The 19,113-nt window shown below is 49.1% G+C and overlaps 1 protein-coding gene across 3 annotated transcripts in view; it reads left to right on the top strand.

Moving 5' to 3' along the window:
* LOC140393875 (protein phosphatase 1 regulatory subunit 12A-like) overlaps positions 1–19,113 on the top strand; it is a 323,102-nt gene that overhangs the window by 298,896 nt on the left and 5,093 nt on the right. For all 3 annotated transcript variants that reach the window (XM_072480443.1, XM_072480442.1, XM_072480441.1), the window contains one exon: positions 749–799. In XM_072480443.1, coding sequence (XP_072336544.1) covers positions 749–799 — 51 coding nt within the window. The remainder of the gene's footprint in view (positions 1–748; positions 800–19,113) is intronic.

Genomic DNA, 19,113 nt, shown 5'->3' with positions numbered 1-19,113 from the left:
AACCTTTCTTTGGTCACTAAGGGCAATTTATCATGGCCAATCCACCTAACCTGCACACCTTTGGACTGTGGGAGGAAACCAGAGCACCCGGAGGAAACCCACAGAGTCAAAGGGAAAGTGTGCAGACTCTGCACAGAGTGACCCAGCGGGGAATCGAACCTGGGACACTGGCGCTGTGAAGCCACAGTGCTATCCTCTTGTGCTACCGTGCAATTGTGATATAAATTGCTACAAAAACATTTTGAGGGAAGAGAAACAAACAATATGGAAGTTTTAATTTATGCCCAAGTGATTTCATAGACTTGAGAACAAAAATACGGGGTCACCGGAGGGCAGAGGTATGCTATGAACTCAGCAGGGTGGGCTGAAATTGGAGGCAGAATGCAGATATTCTGAGTCGCCACAGAATTTACTTATCAGTCGAGGTCCCAGTTGGGTACTTGTGAGCTGGGCATTTTTCTAGTCTGCAGCTTCTGCCAACTTGCATCTGTTAGGCTGAGCACCTACTGAGGACCCACTAAATTATAGATTTGAAGGACACAAAGTAAGGATTATATATTTCTGGAATCTATTACCTTCTGTATGCTGTCCGACTGTTCCTGTCATGTTCAGTTAGCTTGCTAATAGCTGTGTGTTGGCCTTGAGAGCAAGAGCGAAAGTTGGAACAAAACATGCATTTATAAAGTTTAAGCTGGAAATGCTCTCTATTTTTGTTGTTCTAACATAAAGTGTAATTGGTTTCTAACAGGAAAAACGTGCTTTGGAAAGGAAAGTTTCTGAAATGGAGGAAGAGCTAAAGGTATGATGTGGTTTTTGTTCTTCCTTATGCAAGCATGAATGGTATATCCCATGAGACATTGTTTAATGTAGTCCGTTATGCGAGCAATTATGTGAAGAATATACTTCAGTATTGATGGCAAGTGCTTTATTTGCACTTTGGCCTCCTATTAGGGTGTATTGACAGCTCTTAACCTAGATTCCTGAAAATTAAGCTTTTCCCATTTAAGTTGATTAAATTTCTCAAATTAACATTAATTATATGGATAAAACAAGTCTAACTGGGAAATCACAGGAATAGTTCATATCTTCTATTGTGGCAACATGGTAGCACAGTGGTTAGCACTGTTGCTTCACAGTGCCAGGGTCCCAGGTTCGATTCCTGGCTTGGGTCACTGTCTGTGCAGAGTCTGCACGTTTTCCCAGTGTCTGCAATGGTCTTCTCCGGGTGCTCCGGTTTCCTCCCACCAGTCCCGAAAGACATGCTGTTAGGTGATTTCGACATTCTGAATTCTCCCTCTGTGTACCCAAAAAGGCGCTGGAATGTGGCAACTAGGGGCTTTTCACAGTAATTTCATAGCAGTGTTAATGTAAGCCTACTTGTGCCAATAAAGATTATTATTATTGGGTAAACTTTTTTTCCCCACCTCAAGATCCATAAATATGAGGGAGGAATCAGTCGAATAGCTATTACTCATTCCTTGCTATTCTTGATGGTCTTCCATCTGATTATTGTTATGATTGCGAGGGAGAGTATTAACTTTTTAAAATGAAATTTGAACTTCCAGTTAGTAACTGAAAGAAATTACACCTTTTACTACATATGAACTAAGCAAAGCAAGCATTAGGACACCCCTATATATCAAAAGGTTCTTCAGGATCTCACTCGGCTTAGAACCTTTGCCAGGGATGTATGAGTATTCAGAGACAGGAGTTTGTGGGGCAGACCAAAGACCATGGCTTCAGTCTTCCCAGTATTTAGCTGGAAGACTTTCTGCTCTGCTGATATTAGTCTTGGACAATCAGTGGAAGAGTCCAAAGAGGTGTTGGTGGGATAGTACTGAATGTCATTGACATGCAAGGGAAATCAAGAATGTTTTCAGACGATATCACTAGGGAGGAACATATTGATAAGAAATATAAGAGGTCCTTGGAGGAATTCCAGAAGTAACACTAGGCAGGAGAGGCTGTTGCGGATGATTCTCTGGCTATGACTAGATAAGAATGGAAGCAAGCTCAGACAATTCTAATCAGCCAGACAACAGAAGAGTTGGTGGAGGATGGCACAGTCAACTGTGTCAAAGCCTGCAGATAGGTTGTGAAGAATGGGGGTTCACAGTCACACTCAATGTAATTTGTAATTTTGACAGGCGCCATTTCGGCATTTTGGCCCAGCTGGAAACCTAATTGGTGGGATTCGACATGCAATTGCAGGGAAGATGGGCATGGATTTGGAAAGCAAGAACGCATTCAAGGACTTTGGAGAGGAAAGGGAGGTTGGGGTAAGGTAGTAGTGTGCAAGGACTGAGAGGCCATGGGTAGATTGTTTGAGGACAGGCACATCTGAAGGGCAGGACAGGGGAACAATCCTAGCGGAGGGAAATGTTAATCGTATCAGCTAAAATAGAACCCAGGAAAGAACGTTCATTAGTCAGTCATTGAATAGGATCAAGGGAACAAAAGATGGGTCTCATGAATGAGATGGGATCTAAGAGAGTATTGCAGGAGATGGTAAAGAACCTAGAGAACAATGTGATTTCAAGACTAGGGCTGCGAGGAGCATGTAGGGATGTTTATTCCGATGGATGAGAGCAATGGAGGGAAGTGATAGAGTCGGCTGAACTGATTGATCTCTGTCCCAAATAATGTCCGAGTTCCTCGCAGATTGGGAAAGGTGGAAAGTAAAGGTGGTTGAAGATGGCAGTTTCTGGTGGAGTAGAGAAACCAAGGTTATCTTTGTATTAATTAATTTGTCTTTTTATGCCCTTATTAGCCTGTATTGGAGCAGCACGGTAGCACAGTGGTTAGCACAGTTACTTCACAGCTCCAGGGTCCCAGGTTCGATTCCCGGCTTGGGTCACTGTCTGTGCGAAGTCTGCATGTTCTCCCCGTGTCTGCGTGGGTTTCCTCCGGGTGCTCCGCTTTCCTCCCACAGTCCAAAGGTGTGCAGGTTAGGTGGATTGGCCATGATAAATTGCCCTTAGTATTCAAAACAGATTAGGTGGGTTTACAGGGATAGGGTGGAGGTGTGGGTTTGGGTGGAGGTATGGCCTTAAGATAGGGTGCTGTTTCCAAGGGTCGGTACAGACTCGATGAGCCGATTGGTCTCCTTCTGCACTGTAAATTCTATGATTCCTGGGTGTTCTTTCAATAGTGAGCAATTGTAGCAGTGGCAAACATAATTTGGTAAGTGGTGTCTTATGTCTCAACGCCAGAGTTCCCTGACAAATAATATTATGCTCCTTGTGGGGTGATGAGACTATCTCTTGGTTCATGTCCAGGTAGTAAACATGTATCTAAACTGGCATGAAGATTTGGACCTCATTCTAAACACGAGCTTGGAATGGCTCTGTTAGCACCAAGCATTTCCAGGTCAGATAGAGTATGAATTTAACCTTGATGCTCGACCACATCAGGTTTCTTCTGTGACTATTTTCTTTGCAATATTTTTTGCAATCCTTGAAATTTCCAAATGATGCCACATTGTGAGAAATATTATGTTGTGTGCCCCCTCTACTATGCCAGATCTCTTTGCCTGCATTAATAACACACCTTGATTCTGCTACCTGTTCATGCAGCATCTACTTGATCTTGCGTGAACTGCTCTTTTTGTCTCGGTGGATACCCATTGACAGTTGCGAACCACGTGCTTGGTATTTCAGTTAGAGAAGAATAGTAGGATGACAATGACACGGATGTTACTGAATAGTGATAATATATCATTGTCAATCGAAAATCATTGATATACAGGCCAATTTATTACTTTGAATAATGACATTAAAATGGTGGATGGTATGTGTAATTATATTACTTCACATGCTTGTGTTTTTATATTTATTGCTTTTTTCATAGGAAGGGGAGCATTTCCTTTCATGAATCCAATCATTATCTCCCTTGGTTTACTAATGAGTGTTGTGGCATCTGCCTATTTTCAATTTGCTTGTTGCTCATTAATAATCTAGAAATGCAAGCTTTGGTGCATTCAGGAAAATGCATAGCTTTCTAAAAATAGGGAACAAAAACTGCTGCATCTGGATGTTAACTTTGCAATGCTGTTGAAATAGTTGATATGTTGTGTTAATTGTTCACACAATTTAGCACTTTGTGGGATGAAGTGCTTTGGTAGGATGATAAGCTGTACTTCCAAGGTACTTGAGTTTAGGTTCTAAAACTTGGTGGGGAAAATCTGAACTTGAATTCTTTTTAGTTCATTTACAGGATGCGGGTGTCATTGACTAGGCCAGCATGTATTGACCATCCCTAGTTGCCCTTCAGAAGGTTGTAGTGAACTGCCTTCTTGAACTGCTACAGTCCCTGAGGTGCTGTTAGGGAGGGAAGTCCAGGATTTTGACTCCGCAACAGTGAAGGGACGGCGAAATATTTCCAGGTCAGGATGGTGAGTGACTTGGAGGGAAACCGCCAGGTGCTGGTGTCCCCAAGTATCTGCTGCTTTTGTCCTTCCAGATGGTAGTGGTTGTGGGTTTGGAAGGTGCTGCCTAAGGAACCCAAGTTAGTTTCGGCAGTACATCTTGTAGATTGTACACAGAGCTGCCACTGTTCGTCAGAGGTGGAGGGATTGAATGTTTGTGGAAGAGGTAGCAATCAAGTGGGCTGCTTTGTCCTTCATAGTGTCAAGCTTCTTGAGTATTGTTGGAGTTGCACTCATCCAGGCAAATGGAAAATATTCATTGCCCTCCTGACTTTTGCCTTGCAGATGGTGTTACCTACTTTTGGGGGGATCAGGAGGTGAGTTACTCACCACAGGATTCCTAGCCTTTGACCAGCTCTGGAAGCCACATTATTTACATGGCTAGTCCAGTTCAGTTTCTGATCAATGATAAGTAGCCCCAGGAAGTTAATAGTGGAGGATTCAGGGATGATAATGCCATTGATTTTCACAGGATGACGGTTAGACCCTCTTTTGTTGGAGATGCTCATTGTGTGACACGAATGTTACCATTATCAACCCAAGCCTCCAGGCTTGTCCAGGTCTTGCTGCATTTGGACATGAACTGCTTCAGTATCTGGGAATCATGAATAGTACTGCACATTGTGCAGTCATCTGCAAGCTGCCCAGTTCTGACCTTATGATAACAGGAAGGTCATTCATGAAACAGCTGAAGATGGTTGGGCCGAGGACACTACCCTGAGGAACTCCTGCAGTGATGTCCTGGAGTTGAGATGATTGACCTCCAACCATCACATCCATTTTCTTTTATGCCAGGTGTAACTCCCAACCAGTCGAGTGTTTCCCCCCCAATTCCCATTGTCTCCAATTTTGCTAGGGCTCCTTGATACCATGTTTTGTCAAATGCTACTTTGTTGCCAAGGGCAGTCACTCTTACCCCACCTGCGAAGTTCTGGTCAGGAGCTGAGTGACCCTGGAAGAACCCAAACTGAGCATCTGCGAGTAGGTTATTGCTGAGTAAGGCTGCTCAATAACACTGTTGATGATCCCTTCCATCACTTTGCTGATGATCAAGAGTAGACTGATGGGTGGTACTTGGCTGGATTGGATTTGTCCTGTGACAGGACATACCTCGGCAATTTTCCAAGTTGCTGGATAGATGCCAGTATTGTAGCTGTACTGGAGCAGCTTCCATGGGGCACGACAACTTCTGCAGCACACGTCTTCAGTACTGTTGCCGGAATATTGTCATGGCCCATAGCCTTTGCAGTATCCAGTGCCTTCAGCCATTTCTTGATGTCACGAGGAGTGAATCAAGTTGGCTGAAGACTGACATCTGTGATGCTGGAGACCTCTCTGGATCATCCAATCAACACTTCTGGCTGATGATTGTTGAGAAGGCTTCAGCCTTATCCTTTGTGCTGGGATCTTCCATCATTAAGGATTGGGATATTTGTGGAGCCTCCTCCAGTGAGTTGTTTAATTGTCCACCACCATTCACGCCTGAATGTGGCAGGACTGCAGAGCTTAGATGTGATGCATTCATTGTGGAATTGCTTAGCTCTGTCTATTACTTGATGTTTCACACACAAGTAGTTCTGTGTTGTAGCTTAACCAGGTTGTCACCTCATTTTTAGGTAGGCCAGGTGTTTCTCCTGGCATGCTCTCCTGCACGGTTCGTTGAACCAGGCTTTATTCCCTGGATTGGTGGTAATGGTACAGTGGGAGATGTGCTGGGCTATGAGAATACAAATTGTGGTTGAGTACAATTCTGCTGCTGCTGATGCCTCAGAGCTTCACGGATGCCCAGTCTTGAGATGCTAGATCTGTTCAAAGTCTATCCCATTTAGAACAGCGGTCATGCCATGCAACATGAAAGGGGGTATCCTCAATGTAAAGGTGGAACTGTGCCTCCACGAGAAATTTGAGTGGTCATTCCTTCCAATACTATCATGGACAGATGCATCCGTCAGGCAGGTTGGTGAGGATGAGGTCAAGTAGGTTTTTCCCTCTTGGTTGCCTCACCTTCTGATGCAATCCCAATCTAACAGCTATGCCCTAGGACCCGGCCAGCTTGGTCTGTGGTTCCACTACAGAGCCACTCTTTGATGGATATTGAAGTCCCCAACCCAGAGTACATTCTGCACCCATGCCACCTCCAAATTGTGTTCAACATGGAGGAGTAATCATTCATTAGCTATGGGAGAATGGTACGTGATAATCAGCATGCGGTTTCCTTGCCCATATTTAACCTGTTGCCATGAGATGTGGGGGCCAGAATTGTTAATGAGGACTCCCAGGGCAACTCCCTCCCAACTGTATACCACTGTGCCACCACCTATCTGGGGTCTGTCCTGCGGTGGGACAGGACGTACCCAGGGATGCTGAACGTGGTGTCTGGGATATAATCTGTAAGGTGTGATTCCTTGAGTATGACTTTGTCAGGCTGTTAATTGACTCGTCTGTGAGACCGCTCTCCCAATTTTGGCACAAGTCCCCAGATGTTAATTTACCGTTGTCTAGGTCAATGCTACGTGTCTCTCCAGTTCCATTTCTTTACGTTTTCTTCGTAGCAGTTTGATACAACTGAGTGGCTTACTTGGCCATTTCAGAGCGTATTTAAGATTCAAGCACGTTACTGTGGGTCTGGCGTCATATGAAGACCAGATCAGGTAAGGATGTCTGGTTTCCTTCCCGAAAGGACATTAGTGAATCAGATGAGTTTTAGCGACAATCATCATTACACTTGTTGTGGAAGCAAAAGTTCTATTGAACTCCGGCCTCCAGAGGATTACCCTGAGTCTCTGGATTACTCGTAAAATGACAATGCCACTGCACCACCGCCGCCTCCTCCATCAAACATGTAAAGAATATATATATATATACATAAATGTACAACGAGCCAAATCAAGGGAGTTATCAAAATGTTGAGGCAAATAAAGGACCAAACATGATATCAGAGGTAAAGAATACTTTGAAATTGATGAGATTAGGAAAAACTCCAGGGCAGCACGGTAGCATTGTGGATAGCACAATTGCTTCACAGCTCCAGGGTCCTAGGTTCGATTCCGGCTTGGGTCACTGTCTGTGCGGAGTCTGCACATCCTCCCCGTGTGTGCGTGGGTTTCCTCCGGGTGCTCCGGTTTTCTCCCACAGTCCAAAGATGTGCAGGTTAGGTGGATTGGCCATGATAAATTGCCCTTAGTGTCCAAAATTGCCCTTAGTGTTGTGTGGGGTTACTGGGTTATGGGTGGAGGTGTTGACCTTGGGTAGGGTGCTCTTTCCAAGAGCCGGTGCAGACTCGATGGGCCGAATAGCCTCCTTCTGCACTGTAAATTCTATGATAAAGCATAGATGAGGTAACAACAGAACACCTAACATCCCTTGGAGAAACAAAACTAGAACTGATATAGAAAGTTGTGATCAAATATATACCAAAAGATACATTCCAAATGACTTGTGACGTTCATTATTCGTTAAGTAACCTAAGAAACCTAAAGCAGTGGGGTGCATATAGAACTATAAACTTAAAACTGACTTTAAAAATCATAGGAGAAAGAAATCACATATTTGACCAAAAATTGGTGAAATACAGTCTGGATTTAGACCTGCAGTAGGAACAAGAGAGAATATTTAGCCGAAGGACAACCTTTGGTTTTAAAAAAAAGTCTGAAAGTAAACAAAAGTTCTTCACAAGTAATATTTTTTTTTAATTTCAATCTTGTTTATCACCAAAAGCAAATGCATGTGCTGTTGAAAAGTGACATTGAGACTAAAATGAGATTCATCCAGAGCCTATATTGGGACCAAAGAGCAAGGATTAGACTGGAAGGTGGATAATCAAACTTGTCGAAACAAGTTGGCGCACAGTTGCCAAAATTATTCAATCTGTACACAGAACAAATATTCAGTTCAGAACAAAACATTAATACTTCAGCCCTTTGATCAGAGCAAAAGGCTACAGAGATCTCTAGATGGCAAAGTGGAGGGCAGCAGAAAGAGGGGTCGACCTAGGGGTAGTTGGAGATGGATCTCACAGAGAGATTGCAGATGGGCTACAATGCAAAATCTTAACCAGAATTCTACTGAACTGTTTGCTGCAGCATCTCTACCAGGATCTGCTGCAATTGGTGCAGTTTCCGAAAAGGTAGAGGAACCACTGATATGGTTTTTACAGTTAGAAAGTTCCAGAAGAAATGGCAAGAACAGAACAGCGAGTTCTAAGCCAGATTTGTCAAGCTGACCAAGGTCTTTAATGCAATCAGTGTGAAAGCCTTTGGAAAGCTGGGGAAATTTTACTGCCCTGAGAAATTCATCAGTGATTCAGCGTTTCCATGACAGCAGGTTCACACACGTCCTGGATGATGATCAGACATCTGACCCATTCCAACTCACCAATGGAGCTGAACATGGCTGCGTGCTAGTGCCAACCTTCTTCAACATGTTTTTCTCTCATGTTCTCCAGTGTTTTCCCTGATGGTGATCCAGGCATCAAAATCAGATATCCCATGGATGAGATGCTGCTCAATCTGAGGCAACTCAGAAGTGACGAGAAGGGTTGAAGAAGGTAGTGTGGTGGATGTTATGTACGTGGATTTTAGCAAGGCATTTGACAAATTCCCATATGGCATTTTGGTCAGTAAGGTAAAAGTCCATGGGATACAGGGCAATGTGGCAAACTGGAGAAAAAGTTGGCTTAGAGACAGGAAACAAAGGGTAATGGTCGATGGCTGCCGTTGCAAATGGAAAGTTGTTTCAAGTGGTGTTCCACAGGGCTTGGTGTTGGGACCATTACTGTTTGTGTTATATATTAATGATTTGGACGTGAGCGTGGAGGGCACGATTGGGAAATTTGCAGACGACACATAGATTGGCTGAGTGGTAGACAGTGTAGAGGATAGCTGTAAACTCCAAAATGATATAGGTGGGTTTGTGGAGTGGGCGATGAAGTGGCAGATGGAACTTAACACAGTGAACTGAGGTCATGCATTTAGGGAGATCAAACAGTTATAGGGAGCACACAATAAATGGGAATATATTGAAGGGGTAGATGAAGTGAGAGATCTTGGCATACAAGTTTATGGGTCCCTAAAGGCAGCAGTTCAAGTAGACAAGGTTGTAAAGAAAACATATGAAATGCTCTCCTTCAGTGGCAGAGGTATAGAATATAAAAGTAAGTATATCATGTTGGAATTGTATAAAACACTGGCAAGACCACAACTGGAGTATTGTGTGCAATTATGGTCACCACATTGCAGGAAGGGCATAATTGGTCGAGAGAGAGTGCAGCAGAGGTTTACAAGAATGTTGCCAGGGCTAGAAAAGTGTAGCTACAAGGAGAGATTGGATAGGTTGGGGTTATTTTCCTTGGAACAAAGAAGGCTAAGGGGTGACTTTTTTTTTTTTTCAATTAAGGGGCAATTTAGTGTGACTAATCCACCTACCTTGCACATCTTTGGACTGCAGGGGTAACACCACACAGACACTGGGAGAATGTGTAGTGACCCGGGGCCTTGGCGCCATGAGGCAACAGTGCTAACCACTGTCCCACCATGCCGCCCATGGCTGACGGGTGACTTAATTGAGGTGTACAAAATTGAGAAGAGATAGTGGACAGGATAAAATTGTTTCCCTTGGTGGAGAGTCCTATAACCCACCATAGATTCAAGATAAATGACAGAAGGTGTAGAGGGGTCATGACAAAACCATTTACTACCCAGAGGGTAGTGGGAGTCTGGAATTCGCTGTCCGAGATGATGGTGGAGCCAGAGACCCTAAATGTGAAGTACCTGGATCTGCACCTGAAGTGCTGTAAGCTACAGGACTATGGACTGGGTGCAGGAAGGTGGGATTAGAAAGGGCACCTTGATGTCTTCGGGCTGGCATGGACAAGGTGGGCTCTTTCGTTGTAACCTTTCTAAGGCAAAGACCAAGATCTTCAAGGACATGCTTTGTGATTTCCTGTTTGCTGATACACCAGCTGCTGGTTCAGAGCTGGACAGGCAATGTCGCATTGACTTCTTCTCCAATCCATGTTTTGGCCTTGTGATCAACATGAAGAAAACTAATGTACCAGTTTTCGAGTCATGCAAGGTTTCAGTCCATACCCAGCCATATTTTTGTGCTGCCAAGAAAACATGCTGGTAATCTGTTTTACAAAGAAAAGCTGCTACGTTTTGCTTAATGCATCAGTCACTGCATTTTTGCGTTAGAACTGAATGGAGAACCAACATGATACTCCCCTGTGTACTGATCTCTGACATTCAGCATTGTGCTTTCTAATATATTTGCTCACAAGATAACATCACCTTATCGATCTGCAATATTAAGCCCTGAGGATCCCATCAGCTAAAAAAACTTGTTTCAGCAGCATCTACTTCTATTTAAAAAATAAACAAGCAGTCATTTGGAATGTTCACTTATGCTTCAGAATGACTGCAGCCACTTAATCGACCTCTGCAGAAATTCTCATTCAATCTTACCATAAGACCATAAGACATAGGAGCGGAAGTAAGGCCATTCGGCCCATCGAGTCCACTCCACCATTCAATCATGGCTGATTTCAACTCCATTTACCCGCTCTCTCTCCATAGCCCTTAATTCCTCGAGAAATCAAGAATTTATCAACTTCTGTCTTAAAGACACTCAACGTCCCGGCCTCCACCGCCCTCTGTGGCAATGAATTCCACAGACCCACCACTCTCTGGCTGAAGAAATTTCTCCTCATCTCTGTTCTAAAGTGACTCGCTTTTATTCTAAGGCTGTGCCCCCGGGTCCTAGTCTCCCCTGCTAATGGAAACAACTTCCCTACATCCACCCTATCTAAGCCATTCTTTATCTTGTAAGTTTCTATTAGATCTCTCCTCAACCTCCTAAACTCCAATGAATATAATCCCAGGATCCTCAGGCGTTCATCGTATGTTAGGCCTACCATTCCTGGGATCATCCGTGTGAATCTCCGCTGGACCCGCTCCAGTGCCAGTATGTCCTTCCTGAGGTGTGGGGCCCAAAATTGCTCACAGGATTCTAAATGGGGCCTAACTAATGCTTTATAAAGCTTCAGAAGTACATCCCTGCTTTTATATTCCAAGCCTCTTGAGATGAATGACAACATTGCAAATGCTTTCTTAATTATGGACTCAACCTGCAAGTTTACCTTTAGAGAATCCTGGACTAGGACTCCCAAGTCCCTTTGCACTTCAGCATTATGAATTTTGTCACCGTTTGGAAAATAGTCCATGCCTCTATTCTTTTTTCCAAAGTGCAAGACCTCGTACTTGCCCACGTTGAATTTCATCAGCCATTTCTTGGACCACTCTCCTAAACTGTCTAAATCTTTCTGCAGCCTCCCCACCTCCTCCATACTACCTGCCCCTCCACCTATCTTTGTATCATCGGCAAACTTAGCCAGAATGCCCCCAGTCCAGTCATCTAGATCGTTAATATATGAAGAGAACAGCTGTGGCCCCAACACTGAACCCTGCGGGACACCACTCGTCCCCTTCAGGTGCGCGTTAAAGTCCGAAAAAGAACCTTTTATCCCAACTCTCTGCCTTCTGCCTGACAGCCAATCGTCAATCCATGTTAGTACCTTGCCTCGAATACCATGGGCCCTTTTCGATCTCCTCCCACTTGCCTTTCAACTCCACCACCACGGCCTCCTCCTCCTCCTGCATCACCTGGTAAGTTTCCGAGATCTATCAGTGCCCGGGACATCGTCGGAGGTAAAGCCCCCCCCCCCCCCTCCCTTGCCTCATTAAAGGTCCTAACTAACAGCGGGCCCAACAGGTCCATATATTTTTTATAGAATTCGACTGGGAAACCGTCCGGCCACGGTGCCTTCCCCGCCTGCATGCTTCCTATCCCTTTGATCAGCTCCTCCAGCCCAATCGGGGCCCCAGTCCCGCCACCAGTCCCTCTTCCACCTTTGGAAACCTCAATTGGTCCAGGAAACGGCCCATCCCTCCCTCCTCCCGTGGGGGCTCGGATCGGTAGAATTCCTCGTAGAAGTCCCTGAAGACCCCATTGATGCCAACCCCACTCCACACCACGCTCCCTCCCCTGTCCTTAACTCCCCCGATCTCCCTAGCTGCGTCCCGCTTCCAAAGCTGATGCGCCAGCATCCGGCTTGCCTTTTCCCCATACTCGTAGACCGCCCCCTGGGCCTTCCTCCACTGCACCTCCGCATTCCTGGCGGTCACCAGGTCGAATTCGGCCTGGAGGCTGCGCCTCTTCCTCAACAATCCTTCCTCAGGCTCTTCCGTATACCTCCTGTCTACCCTCACCATCTCCCCCACCAGCCTCTCCCTCTCCCCCCGCTCCTTGTGGGCCCTAATGGAGTTCAGCTCTCCCCTCACCACCGCCTTCAGTGCCTCCCATACCATCCCCACTCGGACCGCCCCGTTGTCGTTGGTCTCCAAGTACCTCTCTATATTTCCTCGGACCCGCTCGCTCACCACCTCGTCCGCCAACAGCCTCACCTCCAAGCGCCACAGCGAGCGCTGGTCCCCCTCCTCCCCCATCTCCAAGTCCACCCAATGTGGGGCGTGGTCCGAAATGGCTATTGCCGAATACTCGGTATCCTCTACTCTCGCTATCAGCGCCCTACTCAAAATGAAAAAGTCAATTCGAGAATAAGCCTTATGGACATGTGAGAAGAATGAAAATTCCCTAGCCCCTGGCATTGCAAATCTCCCAGGGTCCACCCCTCCCATTTGGTCCATAAATCCCCTCAACACTCTAGCCGCCGCCGGCTTCCTACCCGTCCTAGACCTGGAGCGATCCAGTGCCGGATCCAACACCGTGTTAAAGTCTGCCCCCATTATCAGGCCCCCCACTTCCAAGTCTCGGATCCGACCCAACATACGCCGCATAAAACCCGCATCGTCCCAGTTCGGAGCATACACATTGACCAGTACCACCCTCTCTCCCTGCAACTTACCACTTACCATTATGTACCTACTGCCATTATCTACCACAATGCTCGACGCCTCGAATGACACCTTCTTTAGCACCAAGATCGCCACCCCTCGATTTTTGGCATCTAGCCCCGAGTGAAACACCTGACCTACCCACCCTTTCCTCAGTCTTACCTGGTCTGCCACCTTCAGGTGTGTCTCCTGGAGCATAACCACATCCGCCTTGAGCCCCTTCAGGTGCGCGAACACGCGGACCCGCTTAACCGGCCCATTCAGTCTCCTTACATTCCAGGATATCAGCCGGATCAGGGGGCTACCCCCTCCCAGCCGACTAACCATGACCCCTCCTCGGCCAGCCACGCGCCCGCACCCCACACCCGACCCGTTCCCCACAGCGGCATACCCCTGCCTCGACCCCCCCCCACTCGCTCCAGCTCCTCCTTGACCTTAGCAGCAGCAACTCTATTCCCCCACCCCACCCCCAGCTAGGACCCATCCTAGCTGGTTTACTCCCCCAATTGCACTTCCGCAAGTCAGCTGACTCCTGCTGATCCCGGCTACTCCGCCTCCCCTTCGACTCCTCCCATTGTGTGGCACACCCTCCTATCCCGCTCCCCATCGACAGGCTCTCCCCCTCCCCCCTCCGTTCTAAGCGCGGGAAACAATCCTCGCTTCCCCGCCCCAGCCCCCTCTTCTCTCCCCCCCCCCCCCCCCCCCCCAGTCTTCGGCGCGGGGAAAAAAGCCCGCGCTCTCCACCTACCAGGCCCCGCCACCAACCAAAACAGTGCCCAACCCGCCCCATCCACCCTCCCCAACCCGAAAGAAAAAAACACAGAGAAAAAGAAACCCAAAACAATGCAAAATCCACCCGAACCAAAAATAGGTATAACATATCCACCGCAGTCCCCAATCGCTCATCCTGACCCTCAGTCTGTGTCCAGCTTCTCGGCCTGAACAAAGGCCCACACCTCCTCCGGAGACTCAAAATAATGGTGCCGGTCCTTGTAGGTAGCCCACAGTCGCGCCGGCTGCAACATGCCAAACTTCACCACCTTCCTGTGCAGCACCGCCTTCGCTCGATTGTACCCAGCCCCCCTCTTCGCCACCTCCGCACTCTAGTCCTGATATATCCGAACCTCCGCGTTCTCCCACCTGCTGCTCCTCTCCTTCTTGGCCCACCTGAGCGCACACTCCCGATCGACGAACCGATGGAACCGCACCAGCACGGCCCGCGGAGACTCGTTAGCCTTGGACCTCCTCGCCAACACTCTATGGGCCCCTTCCAGCTACAGGGGCCCCTGGAAGGACCCCGCTCCCATCAGCGAGTTCAACATGGTGACCACATAGGCCCCCACGTCCAGCCCCTCTGGGAGGCCCAGAATCTGCAGAATCTTCCCCCTCGACCGATTCTCCATCTCCTCGAACCGCTCCTGCCATTTCTTGTGGAGCGCCTCGTGCGCCTCCACCTTTACCGCCAGGCCTAAGATCTCGTCCTCATTGTCAGAGATCTTTTGTCGAGCCTCTCGGATCGCCACCCCCTGGGCCGTCTGTGTCTCCAGCAGCTTATCAATAGAAGCCTTCATCGGCTCCAGCAGGTCTGTTTTAATCTCTGAGGCAGCGCTGGATACCCTCCTGTTGCTCCTCCGCCCACTGCCTCCACGCTGCCTGGTCTCTGCCCGCCGCCATTTTGTCCTTCCCTCCCTTCTTCTGGTCCACCACCACCTTTTTTGTCGACCCGCTCCTAGTTAAAGCCATATACTAACGGGGAGCTATTATTAACTCCTTCCCACACTGGGAAATGTTGAAAAAGTGCCCTTGTGGGACCCCGAAAAGAGCCCAAAAGTCCGATTTTGCAGGAGCCGCCGAATGTGCGACTTAGCTCCGCATAGCCGCAACCGGAAGTCTCGAGAGGGAATCCTTTTGGCAGTGTTCGCTTCACCAATCTGCCCCAAAAAGTCTGTGAAAACTCCTGAAAAAGGTCAGAGAGTCCGTTCCAGATGGGAGCTGCCGAATGCGCGACGTACTCCTCCATGGCCGCCACCGGAAGCCTTGGTAGATCTCTTCACAGTTGTTCCCTCTGCTGCTAGAATTCACCTTTAATAGAGGCCCTCAAGTCAGCTTGCGGCTTTAAGCTTGCCCTTCCCCCGCCTGCATGCTGGAAGATGCTCCTCTCCCCTGCAGTAACGGCCAAATCTTTTACTGTTTCTGTCGAGTCTGGTAACCAAAAGACATATCATTCCTGGGGGACACTGTCAGGGGAATGTTGCAGTCGTCTTCCCACACCGGGAAATGTCAAACAAATGCCGTGGGGGCCTGTAAAAGAGCCCAAAAGTCCATTCCAAGCGGGAGCTACCGAATATGCGACCTAACTCTGCATAGCCGCACCCGGAAAATCCTTTTGATTGAAAGTTAGGGCACGATTTTCCGGAAAAAAATTCCAAGTGTTGCAGCGCGCGGGAATTGGCGGAGGTTTCCCGATGATCGGCCCAGCGAAACCGGCAAAACAATTCAAAGTTAATTTGTCCACTTAACGAGGCCTCACGGGCTTCTCACTGCAAATAACGGCAGGCCAGCTGATTCGCCGGGACCATGCTCGCCAGCCCAGCCCCCCTCCCGCTAATGAGTTAGAGTAGCACATAAACTGCACTTGCTCAGCCAACCCCAGCCAGCTTGCAATAATGGCGCTGAGGAGATCAGGATTTGGGGACGCTGACCTGGGGAGGCTCCTGGACGTGATGGAGGCCAGTAGGGATGGCCTCTTTCCCCGGGGGTCCAGGAGGGTGAGCATCAAGGCAACCAGTGCTGCCTGGAATGAGGTGGCGGTCGCCGTTAATTCCAGCAATATGACCAAAGTGACTGGCCAGCAGTGCAGGAAGAAGGTCAACGACCTACACTGGGCAGCATGAGTGAGTAGACACCAATGCCACCCCTCCACCCCCAAGGGAGCATCCACAGCCCCCCCCCCCCCCCCACAACTCTCCAAGTGACCCCCAGCACTCCCCCTCAACAACGCCTTTACACCCTCTCGCCCACCACTGAAGCACGCGTGTGGCTAACGATGTCCCCTCTGTGTCTCAGGAAAAGTTCTCCCACAATCAGCGAGAGAGGGCCAAGACTGGCGGTGGGGTGGAAGACTTGAGAATCCTCACCTCCTTCGAGGAGCGGGCCCTGGAGGTGACTGGGTAGCCGAGGACAAATCGGCCACCCACATGGAGGCTGTCGGGCGCAGCAGAGGCGAGGAACCACCGGGTTCCACCAGGGCACACTGTCAAACGTGAGTAGTGATTACCTTACTAACTGACACATCACTTCCACTGACCACATGTCCATTCTCCTGCAGGTCCTCCAGCTGCCGGCGCCGGCCCATCGCAGATGGCCCCCTCTCCTGACTCCCAGGAGAACACCTCGGAGGAGAGCTCCAATGATACCACCATGGTTGCAGCATAGCTGTCATCCCCACCCTCCACCAGGACAGATACACAACATCTCGGTGGGACATGTTAGCAATCAGGCATCTGGGGCACAATCTGCTGAGCAGCACTACTGCTGATGTACATCAGGTGGAGGCAGGATCCCACAGGCGAGAGAGCAGTTGGAGGGCAGCTGCATCCCAGGGCCCAACTGGGCCGCAGCCTGATGCTGAGCCTCTGGAAGTGCATTACCCGGAGCTGATGGAGACGACAGGGAACGGCCGGGACGTGCAGAGGGAGATGTCAGCGACACTCCCGCAGATCCATAGCAGCTTGGAGGAATCCCAGAGGCTATGGGTGCAGGAGATGGTGCCGGCAATGAGTGGCACCGAGGCCAACACTGCTTGGGTGGCAAACGCAGTGGAGTGCCAGGTGCACGACGTTGGCACCTTGAGTGAAGGTGTTCAGGGTGTTGCACAGTCGATGACGACCATGGCTGAGGGTCTCGGCAGAATGTCCTCCTCGCTGGTGGATGTCACCCAGTACCAGGCTAATTTTGATGAGGTTCTGTGGGACATGTCCCGCTCTCAGATGGGAAAGGCTGAGGCGCTGTGGAACTTGTCCCAGTTGCAGGTAGGCATGGCTGAGGCACTGCAGAGCATGTCCCAGTCACTGAGGAGCTGAGGATGTCGACACCATGGGGAACCACCAGGGCTGGCAGTGTGAGACGATGCAGGAGCAGACAGGGCTCATACCAGCTGATTCTCTGGGTGAACTCCAGGGCCTTATGGGCACCGAGCGGGAGGACGGGGCGCTGACCGCCAACCCAGACCCGTCCCATGGAGTGGTGGCGGTGGCCACCAGTTCTCCCGAGTTCCACCTCTCTAATGAGGCTGTGTCTCGCAGTCAGCACACGGAACAGGGCGGCACGGAACATGTGCCGCCGACAAGTGAGCCGGGGCACTCCGGCCCCAGAGGACGCTCGTCAGCCACATCGCAGGTCACGGGGCGAGGTAAGCAGCTGGCTGCCTCCACCTCTTATGTGCATCCTGGAGAAACCTTAAGGTGTTGTGGTAGAGCTAGGAGGGCCAGGCACATTGAAGATCACGGAGGGCACCGGTGGAAGGGGTGGAGAGGGAGGGGTGGGGAGGGGAGCAGCACTATCTGGAATGGGGTATTGTACAGCACATAACCCCCAACCCCATGCGGCTCACCCAGCCTCTGGCTGTGAACATGAGTGTGTCCCATACCCTGGGTGTTCGGATGTTGGCTGCTGCGAGTGTGGGTGTTTCCTCCCGCAATGTTCAGGCACTGTCCAGACATCAAGGTGCGATTGGGGTGCTTGGTAATGACTCCCATATGCTACATGGCCCACCACCCACAGGAATCCACTTGGCATGTGTGAAGTGCTCACTTACCCACGATTGCCAATTCCCTATCGGCGATATCCTTCAGCTGCGCAGCCAGATTCCGCAGCAGTCAATGGGGGTTATGGGTGATTGGTGGTGCAGACGGGCAGGGACAAGGATTGCTCCCGGAATGGGGTTGGGATCCAGGGGTTGGCATGGTGGTGCTTCAACCGGTTGCCCTCCCCCTCCCATGGCAGCCCACCCCTGCGGAGCTCCACCCCCACCCACCGCCGCCGAGTACAGGGGTGGCAAGCCCAGCACACCCGGGCTCTTTGCCTGTGAGCAAAGATTGCTACTCGCATCCTTGGCTCCCCACAGAAGCCCTTCCGCCATATTCACGTTTTCCAAAGCGAGTACTACTCGGCGCCAGCGTGACCACTTGCCGGGTGCCTGCTGAATGATGGGAGGCCGTTGGATATGGTGTCGCTCTCATTGATTGTATGGAACGCGGCCGGTAGATCGTGGGGTAGGGCTGGAGGATGCCCTGCCCGTGTGAAGTGGAATGCAGGAGTACTCTATGCCAACAGGAGGTTGAGAGATTGGGATGCCATTTAAAAATGGCGTCCTGATCTCTTGCTGCGTGGAGGAGCGCGCACCCCCCCCCCCCAAACCGACTTTTTTTTATAGTTAGACCGCACATAGGTCGTAGTTTTAGGATAAGAGGTAGCAAATTTAAAACTGAGTTGAGGAGAAACTACTTCTCCCAAAGGGTTGTGAATCTGGAATTCGCTACCCCAGAGTGCGGTGGATGTTGGGACAGTGAGTAAATTTAAGGAGGAATTGGACAGGTTTTTAATTGGTAATGGATTGAAGGGTTACGGAGAACGGACAGGACGGTAGAGTTAAGGCTAGGATGAGATCAGCCGTGATCAAATGGCAGAGTGGACTCAATGGGCCAAATGGCCTAATTCTGCTCCTATATCTTATGATCATTGAATTTTCTATTGTTCTGAAGCCGAGAAAAAGGCCGA

The sequence above is a fragment of the Scyliorhinus torazame genome, chromosome 17 (genome assembly GCF_047496885.1).
Source record: "Scyliorhinus torazame isolate Kashiwa2021f chromosome 17, sScyTor2.1, whole genome shotgun sequence".
Lineage (NCBI taxonomy): Eukaryota > Metazoa > Chordata > Chondrichthyes > Carcharhiniformes > Scyliorhinidae > Scyliorhinus > Scyliorhinus torazame.
This window is presented reverse-complemented; position numbering and strand designations above follow the sequence as displayed.